The 11,217-nt window shown below is 38.1% G+C and overlaps 2 protein-coding genes across 2 annotated transcripts; one reads left to right on the forward strand and one right to left on the reverse strand.

Moving 5' to 3' along the window:
* The first annotated feature begins 732 nt into the window (after positions 1-732).
* On the forward strand, positions 733-4,984 carry mcfd2 (multiple coagulation factor deficiency 2). Its single transcript, XM_015393725.1, has 4 exons — positions 733-835; positions 1,171-1,332; positions 1,409-1,568; positions 3,717-4,984. Exons 2-4 carry the CDS (start codon positions 1,172-1,174, stop codon positions 3,846-3,848), a joined length of 453 nt encoding a protein of 150 aa, XP_015249211.1. The 5' UTR covers positions 733-835; position 1,171; the 3' UTR covers positions 3,849-4,984.
* Positions 4,985-6,506: 1,522 nt separating this feature from the next.
* Positions 6,507-8,570, reverse strand: LOC107096844 (homeobox protein prophet of Pit-1-like). Its single transcript, XM_015393715.1, has 3 exons — positions 8,399-8,570; positions 7,455-7,684; positions 6,507-7,243 (listed from the first exon to the last, which is right to left on the reverse strand). Exons 1-3 carry the CDS (start codon positions 8,490-8,492, stop codon positions 6,893-6,895), a joined length of 675 nt encoding a protein of 224 aa, XP_015249201.1. The 5' UTR covers positions 8,493-8,570; the 3' UTR covers positions 6,507-6,892.
* Positions 8,571-11,217: the final 2,647 nt, after the last annotated feature.

The following is an 11,217-nucleotide window of genomic DNA, read 5'->3' on the forward strand; positions in this document are numbered from 1 at the left end:
ACAGGGATTTAAATATCGGACATCAATTTTGGCCCAATTTATCATGGTGCATCTGGGTTTAAAACAAATAAAGAGTTTATTTGTCCTATGTATAGTCAAGCTAAAAGTAGCTAAAAGGAGAATTACTACTTCCCCTAAACCCCTTATCTTTATAACAGTTGACTCAGCTTAAGAGAGCTGAAAAGTACCAGAGCATATTGCTGTCACTTGAGAAAAAATATTTTGCTAATTATATTGTATTAAACGTGATAATTATCACGTTTATACAATATAATTTGCACAGAAAAAATTTTCTCAAGTGACAGCAATACGCTTCAGTATTTATACAATATAATTTGCAAAAATGTATTTTCTCAAGTGACAGCAATAGGTTTCCGTAGAAAAGGGAACTTCAGCCTCAATGGCTTTAATAGCAACGATATTCCCTCTCCAATATGGCGGGAGGGTTGACGAGTCAATGGGAAGTTATATAGCTGATGTTTGTTCTTAAAACACAAAGATAACAAAATTATACATGAATGCCAGAACAATTCACAGTTTACGTGTTTTTATTTATTAATTATTACAGCTCTGCAGTTAATACATATACATAAATTTTACTTTTTTAAACGGTGGAATCTGACATCTGAGAGCGAACGTTGGTGGAGAGAAAGATCTCGTCTCAGTTGCATCTTCTTTGATCGTTTCGACCAATCAAAAATGAGCTGTCGTGTCCATAAGCGGGTACGGCAAGCTACGTGGTCCGTAAAAGTTGTTCCGCGCTTATCGTCGCAGACAGGAAAGGGACTAAACAACACGTTAACGGTTCGCAGCGGGAGACACCGATTACTTCAAAGTGAGAATTTAAAATAATGTTTTGCGTTTTTTCACTTTGCATGTTGCTTTTGTGTACTTATCTAGCAGCTTTTAGTATGGGAATAAGTTATTGTGCTAGGTGTGGTAGCTAACATCAATGTTTGTTTACTTCTTTTGGACATTTAACTGTAAACACATGTGTTAAACAGGAGAGAGCTGAAGTCAACATCTAAGTAATAGCGATTATAGTCCTGTATTGTCAGTTTATTGACTTTGCTGCATCAAATCTGTGTTTGTTGTCCAGATTAATCTGTGATCTTTGATTTACAGAGTATGATAAAATATATTTAAATCTACTGCTTTTGTCTTCTGCAGAATGAGGCGTCCTACACTGTCCTGGTGTCTGTTCCTCATCCTGTCCTCTTCTTTACTGTGTGCTGACTCTCAGGTGTCTCCACACCAGCAGCAGCCCCCTCCTGTAGTGGGAGGCTCAGCCCATATTAATCGCCTGGACAGAAACATGGTGCAAGACAAAGAGTGAGCAACACTCCCGAAGCACCTTTTCACACTAGTGTCTGACCAAAAGCCCATCGCTGTGTTTCTTTCCTTTCAGCCACATTATGGAACATTTGGAGGGGGTCATTGATAAACCTGAGAAAGACATGTCGCCCCAGGAGCTTCAGCTGCATTACTTTAAAATGCACGATTATGATGGAAACGACCTGCTGGACGGCCTTGAGTTGGCCACTGCTATCACACATGTGCATAGAGAGGTAGGGGAGATCATTGACATAAATGATCTGTTGTTAAAGTTCTGATATTACTTTGATTAAGTGCTACACAGACAATATATTGAGACAAAAAAATACATGAGGGGCTACAGAAAAGTTTTCTTTTAAATAGGCCTGCAACTAATGATTATTTTGGCAATTGATCATCTATTATTTTTTCGATTAATTATTGAATAGCCAAAGGTTCCTTAAAGAAACTTTTTTTATGATATCAAACCAGGTGAATCTAAACTTTTTCCACTTGTGGATTTCTGGATAGAGCATATTTACAGACTTAACTTTTTTTTTTTTATCTTGCATGCAAAATGTTTATTTTTATAATCTTTGTATATATACTACTCTAAGTCGGTTGCTCTATCAGCTAAAGGCCATTTTTAGCCTATCTTTAGGGGGAGTGGCAGCCCAGTGGTTAGGGCACAGAGCTTGGAATCCTGAGGTTCTGAGTTCAAGCCCCACTCCCACAGACTGCCACTCTGGCTCTCTGAGCAAAAGACCCTTAATCCCACGATGCTCTCCGGGCGCCCCATGATGGCAGCCTGGTGCGTCCCAAGGAGATGAGTTAAATGCAAAGAGTTCAATTCGTTGCTCTGCACTTGCGACAAGGTAATGACTATTAAAAAGCTGAGGGAAAAAAATTAACTGTAATCCACTTAACGAGTAATTCTTTACTAAATTAGTTGATGATTTCAATAATCGATTAATTCAATTAAGCCGATGAAAGCACCTGAGTAAGCTCTAAAGTTACGTAAATGATCTATTTTTGTAAAAAAAAAAAAATATTTTTTTTATTTGAATGATAAGCAGAACTGATTTGATTTTATTTAAAGCTGAGTCTCATTTCATTAATAATTTTTATTTTTTATTTAACCTTTATTTAACCAGGGGGAAAAAATCCCATTGTGATTAAAAACCTCTTTTTCAAGGGAGTCCTGGTCAAGAGGCAGCAAAGTTACATTAAACATAGATACATTAAAATAAATGACAGGTACATAAAAAAAAACAAAAAAAAAACATATCAAGTAAAACAATTAAAGATCATTGAGGCTGCTTCAAATTCTTTCACTTTCAACTTAATAGCATTTAAAGATAAAAACTCAGGCAACTTCCAGCTTCTTTGTAAAATATTCTACTCAGAAGGAGCTGCGTAGCTAAAGGCTTTCTTCCCCAGTTCTGTTCTGGCAAAAGGAACAGTGAGCAACAGCTGATGGTTGGATCTCAGGGTATAAGAAGCCATGCTTTTATGTGTAAGTAAGATACAAATGTAAGAGGGCAGTAATCCAAGAAGGGCCTTGTAAATAAATGTGTATCAATGACACTGCCTTCTCATAAATTTAGTATTTATTTCAACATTATTTCTGCTGTATATGTGCTCAAGTGAAAGAAAAAGAGCCCAGTGACCCCCATTTTTGTTGTTTGGATGCATAACTTCAATGTTTCAGCTGGTTGAGGAGTTGGTGCCGTCCACACTGTGGTGGCTTTAAAATTCCAAACCCCAGGAGCAGGTTTCAAATGTCGTCCGTTTCACCAACCTCCCGGTCTGGCCGTCAAGCTCCTATCTGACCTTAAAGTTTTCTGGATATTCCCAAACCTGACTTTGTCTGGGCGGGGCCTAAAAAAGATTTAGCAGCTTAACTTAAATTGGCAAATCTGCATCTAAATAAAACACACATTTATCTTGCTTTTGCAAAAATATCCTTTAGAACAGATATCCAAACATTTCAGACCCAATAAATACCTGTGCTGGCCCTTATTTAATACATCACTTTTATATTTATTTTTACAAAATGATCAAATAAACTAATCATATTAGTTCTAAAATACATTTTTTTAAATGAAATATAAATATTTGATTATTACAAATGTTTATTATTTATTTAATAGGATATTTAATAATATAATTGTGCATTTTACACTTTAATGGTATATTTATTTTGCCCCTTCATATACTGCATGGATGCAATCACAATGATTTTAAAAAAGATTTTGCATCCCCACACATTGGGAATCTCTGCTCAAAAGCAGAAAATCAAATTCTCTGTCCTGATAGAATCCTTATGATTTCCAAAGTACATAAAGTTTGTTTATTTACCGAGACCACAGTGTTTAACTTCTTCACTCCTTGATATGCAGGAGAGAGGGGAGCACAGCCAGCCAATGAAGGAGGAGGAGCTCATCGCATTAATCGACGACGTCCTGAGGGACGATGACAAAAACAACGACGGCTACATCGATTACGCGGAGTTTGCCAAATCACTGGAGTAGATCATCCTGCTGTTTCTTTGTTTCTCTGCATCCGGGAGGAAAACCAGGAGAAACATGAATGAGGGGAGGGGCGGCGAGTTTGCACATTCTGAGCCGAACTCGCTGCGTCTTTCACAGACAATAAATCAGGGGTACTTAATTTACAAATCACTTGACAATTCATCATACCAGATGGTAGAAACATGAATCTCTGTAATTTCACAAACGATGAGAAAAAAAGGAGAAAAAATGTAGACTTTGTACCCCGTTTTTGTAAACTGTGATTTTCAAGGGTCAGTTTAACCAAATGCTTTATTTATTTAGACCTTTAGACCTCTATTTTTTTATTTTCAAAGTATACCAGCAGACCTTTGTACTGAGCAATGTGTCAGATTTGATGATTAGCTCAGCAGCAGAAACCCTAAAGCTGTAAACAAATCGACAGTTTGGTAAAACTGACTCTGAGTGGGAGTTCACATCTCAGTAGCACAAGAACGGACCAGTTCATTTCAAACCCACGTCATTTTAGATAGATGAAGACACGCCAACTGTTTCAGTGTCTACTTTTAGGACCAAATAATCCCTTGTGATGACAATTAGGCCAATATATTGTTCCCATGGCAATATATAGGGGCCTTGATTAGATCCACTTTGGTTGTGAGATAAACAAGAAAACTTGTTTAAAAGTCACCAGCAGGGGATCAGTCAACCCTGCGTCCGCTGATCTATCATTCAGTCAGAGGATGCACGACTCTAATCAGTCACTGCAGGAATGTAAAGCAGAGCTGCATCAGATTCTGCTAAACTGAATAAGCTAGACTGAAAGCACACTGCCAGACTCTTCTGCTGGCTGGAGTTTCAGAAAAGCACTTAAATGAAACTGGTTTCCCTCAGATGTTGGCTGCCTTTAAGAAAAAAATCTATAAAACATAGTTTAAATGCATCAGGTAATAATTTAATCCACCTGTGTTCGACTGATATAGACCTTTTCATATGGATGAACTCTATTTTTTGCCAACCAGTGTTTATTCTTCTGTCTGTTCTGACTCTTGATGTAAAGACATAAATGTTTCTCTGGACTGTGAAAAGAAAACTGTTTTACTCTGTTACTTCAAGGTAAATTATGTTGTTTGGTTCTGGTGGATTAAAATCATGTAATCACATTTATTCTCTGATCTTTTTTTGTGTCTGTTTCATTGAATTTATAGGAAATAAGAATGCAAAGGACAAGTTAGAAATGTTTAGTATTTAAAGCCGATAAGGTCCTTAAATCACATTGAGATGTGATGCCCAATGAGAATTTAAATGTATTTTGAAAGATGTTGAGCAGTTCACTGGGCTGCTTCAAAGCTGCATTCCTGAGTGTGATGGTTCTGTTTCGGGCGTGCTCAGAACTGCCATAGGAAGAATATGGCTCTTCATTATCTAAGTTGCTTGACTGGTTCCTGTTAACACAACTGAGTGTGGGAGTTTCACACTAGCGTTGATCGATTTGCCCTTAGTAGTTATTTTAACTCTTGATGATCTTCTTATATCTTTTGAATCACCTCATAAGGACTCTATAATACAAAATACAGAGACTCCCTAATAATGTCATTACAATTCCCCAGGAGGACTGAAACTGATGGTGAATGTCAGAGGCTTCAAGTAACTTAGTATAAACACCAAGTGGCTGTATTTAACTCAGACTTGGACAACTTATAATGTAATTTTATATACACAGAGTATACAAAATGAAATTTCATTTAGTACAGGTCTTCAGACAGTAAATGAACATCTCCATTTCATAAAGGGCAGCAGTGATCAAATGTAAAGTGTGGGAGAAAAAAAAACATGGTGCAAAAACACATTGCTATTGAAGTTTATGCACTAAATATATATGGTGCATATATGCAGTATTTTGGTTTGGTGTTATCACTTTCATGCAGAATCTGTGACATGATTTAGAGTTTTTCACAGCATTCTGCTGTCTGATGGCAGTGGGGAAGAAACTGTTGCAGAATCTGCTGGACCTGCATTGGATGCTGTGGGTGTGAGGGGTCATTGATGATGTTACAGGCTCGGGACACGCAGTCCTGGGTTGAAATGTCTTTTATGGAGGGAAGAGGAGCCCCGATGATCTTCTCTGCTGTTCCTACCACTATTCTCACCTTCTTCCAGCCTCCAAGCCACACAGTGAGACAGCTGGTCCGAACGCTCTCTATGGTGCTTCTGTAGAAGGTGGTGAGGTGGGCTCTCCTCATCCTCCGCAGGAAGTACATGCAATTCTGTCCCCTTTTGACCTGTGAGGTTGTCTGTGATGTGCACCCCCAGGAATTTGGTAAATAGTTTTTTACTATCTTTACATAAAATATTTATTTTTCAGGGGACTTTTGATTTTTAACTCATTACATTTGAACACAAATTTTGATATGACAAAACAGCTGCAACATAACATGGTTTAATCAAGAGTTTTAACGTTTTCCTCTGCTGATACTGGACTTCTGTCCAGTTAAATATAAATTATCCTGTCGAAAATGTTATATTTAAAACCAAACTAGATAGAATCAATATTTTCTTGGTCTTTATTCCAACTCAGAAAGAAAAAGAAGAAAAAATAGAAAATTTTCTGGGCTACTTTAAGAGTTTTCTTTTTTTTTTTCTCCCATTTAAGGCAAAAAAAAATGCTTTTTACCATTGTACTTTTTTGAACTTTTTTACTTTCACTAAGCAAAATAACCCATACTTTTACTTTTTTCTATCTTTTTACAAATCAGTGATGGATATGGAGAAACCTGCTATACTTTAATTTCACAGATTATGAGGAAAGATTTCAGTGGCGACGACACCAGGGAGCAATGGTCAGGCAAAGGAACAGAAATAAAAAAGAAAAACAACTTTCCAAATCAGGATTATAGATCATGTAGATCTCAAAATGAACCAAAGCTTAAAGCAAAGATATCTTTAACATTTTACATGCATTTCAATGGAGTTAAAATTACAGTTTTTATTGTTGGTTTATGTAGAAAAAAATTGAAATGCAGATCAGGGACGACCGTGTGGGTTGTGCAGTTTTCCTTTTCTTCCTAGCTCCAAGGGGAAGCTGTATCCAGAGGCTGCATGGGGCCCAGAGGGAACATGGGTGATGCCAGGTTGTTTCGTAGAGATCCGTACCAGTCGTCATGCTGGTGCTGAGGTGCTGGCTGTTGGGGGCTGCTGGGACAAGGGCAGCGGCTGACTTGGCCTTGGTGGCGGGAGTAAGCCCCTGATGGAAGCATGGAAGACAGATGGGGGATGTGAGCCAATTGCTGGGGGTAATACTGCCGAGGCATGCCCCCCATCAGCGCCCTGTGGCCTGTCATCACACCCACAGGAAACACCTTCTGGGTTGCTCGCTCATGTTTGCGTTGTTTGGCTCTTCTGTTCTGGAACCACACCTGCTGAGACAAGATAACAGTGACTAACTGCCTCTTATGGCGTAGACATGGCGGAAACCATGTTTCTAGCTGTAATTGACAGAATGAGCTGAGTTTATTCAAGTAGTCTAACTTCCTGGATTTGTTTGCGCCTTTAAGCAAAGCCCAAAAGTTTTCATTATGACCGGAGAAGAGAATCTAAATGCCTTTGTTATCCATTTAACAGTCCCACCTGTATGCGAGCTTCATTGAGTTTGGTGATGCGAGCCAGCTCCTCCCGGCAGTAGATGTCAGGGTACTGATTTTGCTGGAAAGCTAACTCCAGCTGTTCCAGCTGCTTGTGACTGAAGGTTGTGCGGTGGCGCCTCCTGGCAGGAGAAGGGTAGGCTTTGCTTCCCCTGCTGAGGCCTACAGTCACGGAGGTCTCGCCCAATGCTCCTTTCCTCCCAGGCTCACCTATATCTGTTAACAAGCAAAATATAAAGGAAGAGACTTAGGCTTAACATGAAAAAAAAACTTCATTTTGAGTGGAGACAATTCTCCAGCTCCTGTTTCTTAACTTCTTTGCCATAGCAGGAAAAAAAACCTTCCTTCACTTGTATGTGTGCAGATCACCAAAAAGGAGGGATTAGACGGACTCAGAGGTTCCCACTGCCAGCAGCAACCTGAGAGCCACAGAGCTTTGGCTGCCTAAAGACAGGTTTGTGGGAAAGAGATACCAGAAACTGGAGGATTTGACCAAGATTATGTCCACAATCACTGATGGAGAGACCAATCTATGGAAATGGGGGAACGAGACGTCCGTTCACATCACTGCTTTTGCTATTTGCTTTAACATTTCATTTGTAGTTCAGTTTAAAACCACTGCTGATGCTTCAGATATGTTTATTTTATTCTGTTTCTGGAACAAATTATAAGGTTTCACTTAAAGTAAGAACAACTGAAGCTCCACCAGCAATTGTTAACATTATTACTAGCAAAAAGAAAACAAAACACCTAATTTCTACAAGTAAAGACGTTACAATCAATACACAGCACTTCTGTAATTTCCGTATATGCAGTATATTCTTCTCTAGAGTCAAGTATAAAATAAAAACTGAAACCTTTTAACCAGAACCTTTGCATTTAGGGTCAAGTCAGCAATAGTTAATACATCTGATTACTCCTTCAACCAACCTGCACTGGAGCTGACTGTAGCCATGTCAGAGTAAAGTTCTGCGAAGTCTTGGTGGCTCCTCTGTGTTCCACCTGCTGCCTTCACCTGGGCCATCGCTCTCTAGTTTTGGTCCAAGCACAGATGTACAGTCGCACTTCCAGGTCTCTGTCCCTCCCATCTCGTTTCCTCCACTTGGCCTGTGGGAGCCAATAGAAAACATTCTGGGACTGAAACCATACATTTGGGATTACCAACGTAACAGGTTAGCATTAAGTTACATTTACTGAGGTAACTTTATTTTTAACCTTTACTTGAGTTTTATATAAACTGAAACAATGCTACTATCAGTTTAGTTTCTGCCTACTATACCCACCCTGAATACATCACTGAATGTGATTATATTGATATCCTTTAAATATATAGGAATGTATCTTTTCAGTGGACGTACTTTACACTCCTATACAAAAATACAAATTTACTATAAGAATTTAATAGAACTGAATAAGTTTGCAAAAAAAAAAGGATGATTCTATATGAAGACGGTGGTTCCCAATAAATCCAGTGCCCTGTGAAAGTATTCGCCCCCCTCAAACTATTCAACCTTTTGCCACATTTTAGGCTTCAAACATAAAAACTAACTTTTTTTAATGAAGAATCAACAGGTGGGAAACAATCATGAAGTGAATAAACATTTATTGGATATTTTAAACTTATTATTTTTTTTTACAGCTGTAAGTCACTTGGGGTATAACTATCAGTTTTGCACATAGAGAGACTGAAAGTTTTGCAGATGCCCAGAGGGATCATGGGCCTCTAGGCTGCATCTCTGATCAAATTTAGAGGAACCTCTGTGTCTTTGTAGATTTGCAGTGGTCTGATAATCCATTTCAATATTATCACATGCACAGTGCTCCTTGGGATGTTTGGGAATTCTTTTTTGTAGCCAAATCTGCCTTTAAACTTCCCTACAACAGTATCCAGATCCATCATGTTGGTTTCTTGCTCTTCATGACGCTTTCTGCTCTTTAAACAGACTTCATTTATACAGAGTCTAGATTACACACAGGTGGATTCTATTCATCATCATCAGTTACTCTTTAGTTTTTTATTTGTTAAAAAAAAGTTTTAAAATACTCCTGACACAATACATGTTAGGGGGACTTCACAATACATATTAATTCAAACATTACTGCTAATTCCCAACATTTGTTTCACCAATATCAAAATCAGTATTCTGTTAAAGAAGGTCTTCATAGATATCCAAACCAGAAATAAAAATAGCTGAAAATATTAATATTTCACACTTCCTTCAGTTTCCTTAGACTCTCCAGGACCTGGATCACATTATAAATAGTAAATGCAGAGGAAAAGTCTTGCCCAGTTACATAACTGAGGCACACAGAGTTGGGGTTTCAAACCAGCAACCCTCCGGTTGCAAGATGAACACCTGACATGCAAGCAGGTGAGTGCTTAATAGTATTTTACTAACATTGTATTTTGTAAAAATGTAAATTGAAAAAAAGAATAAAAAAAGTAAAAACAAAGTGGTCTTCTTTTCATGCCTAAAAGTACTGTGACCTCAACCGTTTAGACTTAAATGAGTGTCATTTTTATCATCAGACCACTAGATGGGGCTAACTGAGTCTACTTACTGTAGGCTAATAGGTAAAATTTGGAAAACTTCAAATAAATATGTTGCAGAGAGAATGTTGCATGCAATGTCCTCAGAAAGGGGCACAAGATTTGTTAATAATTATGTATTTTTGTCAAATTAAATCAGCTGCTATGATCGAAAAGCTTTAGTGAAAAAGTGCTACAATTATTTTAATACAGTTTTATCTATTTTACACCTCTCTGCCAATGTAATGGCTTTTTAGACAACCTCATGCTTTGTGTCTCTGGTTGCAGGTGAAACTATTTCAAAATTTTAAGATATGTTTTTTTTTTTTTTTTTAGTTTTAGACTCATTAGTCCTGCCAATTTACTGCTCCTATCAATTTGCTGCTCTATTGCAGTTGTGGGTTTAAACACTGCAAAGATGAAAAGTAATTAGCAATTAAAGAATTAGGAGATTTCTGAGCTTTCCACACTGGAAGTCCCAACTATCACTATAAATTCCATTAAAATAAACAGAAATAAATAAATAAAAATAAAGTCCCTGGTGTGAAAAACCCCAAAACAAAATAAACAATTGAACTTTTTAATTCAGTGCTGATCCACAACAACAGCAGTTGTCTATTTAAAACAGTCTACAAAGTCTCTACGAAAGATGTTAGGGTGAGATATTAGAAATGATTCATGCCTGTAGGGAATGAGGATGTGGAGCAACAGTTGAAGAGGAAAAGGAGAGGATGATGGTGATCATCCCCTAAGAGGAGCAGCTGAAAAAAGAAGACATAGTGGGCAACTGTGATGCCACCAGGTGGCATTGTGTTGTTAGTTTGTGGAAATTGCGAGAGCAAACCCAGAAAACTTGTTGAATCAATATTTTGAAAGAAGATTAGAGGTGGCGAGTGTGAAGTCAGACAAGGTGACTTCACTCCCACCTTTTATCCAAAATCCCATCCAGATCAGTTCCTGCCTTTTGTCTGGTAAAACCTTTGCTACCAGAACTGGATCCCTTTCTGTTTACCTAATATCCTAGAAAGCAGCTTCTATCAGCGATTCTCATGATGCTGAACTCAGACCTATGTAGGTTCTGAGGAAGGATTCATCTGATGCTAATAAAACACAAACAGAAGGATTGCCACTCTCAGCAGCAAATCATGACAGAGCAGCGCTGCGGACTGCTACAGAGTGAAACAGCATTTCACCACAAACTGCAATCTCTACACATGTG

Source organism: Cyprinodon variegatus, unplaced genomic scaffold (assembly GCF_000732505.1).
Source record: "Cyprinodon variegatus isolate N-32 unplaced genomic scaffold, C_variegatus-1.0 Scaffold654, whole genome shotgun sequence".
Taxonomy (NCBI): domain Eukaryota; kingdom Metazoa; phylum Chordata; class Actinopteri; order Cyprinodontiformes; family Cyprinodontidae; genus Cyprinodon; species Cyprinodon variegatus.

Bases quoted from the DNA above. Each gene is read 5' to 3' on its own strand.
- mcfd2 (XM_015393725.1), top strand. From the start codon at position 1,172: ATGAGGCGTCCTACACTGTCCTGGTGTCTGTTCCTCATCCTGTCCTCT. The intron at 1,333-1,408 runs GTGAGCAACACT...CTTTCCTTTCAG, and splicing joins AACATGGTGCAAGACAAAGA to CCACATTATGGAACATTTGG. The intron at 1,569-3,716 runs GTAGGGGAGATC...CTTGATATGCAG, and splicing joins TCACACATGTGCATAGAGAG to GAGAGAGGGGAGCACAGCCA.
- LOC107096844 (XM_015393715.1), bottom strand. From the start codon at position 8,492: ATGGCCCAGGTGAAGGCAGCAGGTGGAACACAGAGGAGCCACCAAGAC. The intron at 7,685-8,398 runs GTTGGTTGAAGG...GCTTGTTAACAG, and splicing joins TACAGTCAGCTCCAGTGCAG to ATATAGGTGAGCCTGGGAGG. The intron at 7,244-7,454 runs GTGGGACTGTTA...TTGTCTCAGCAG, and splicing joins TCAATGAAGCTCGCATACAG to GTGTGGTTCCAGAACAGAAG.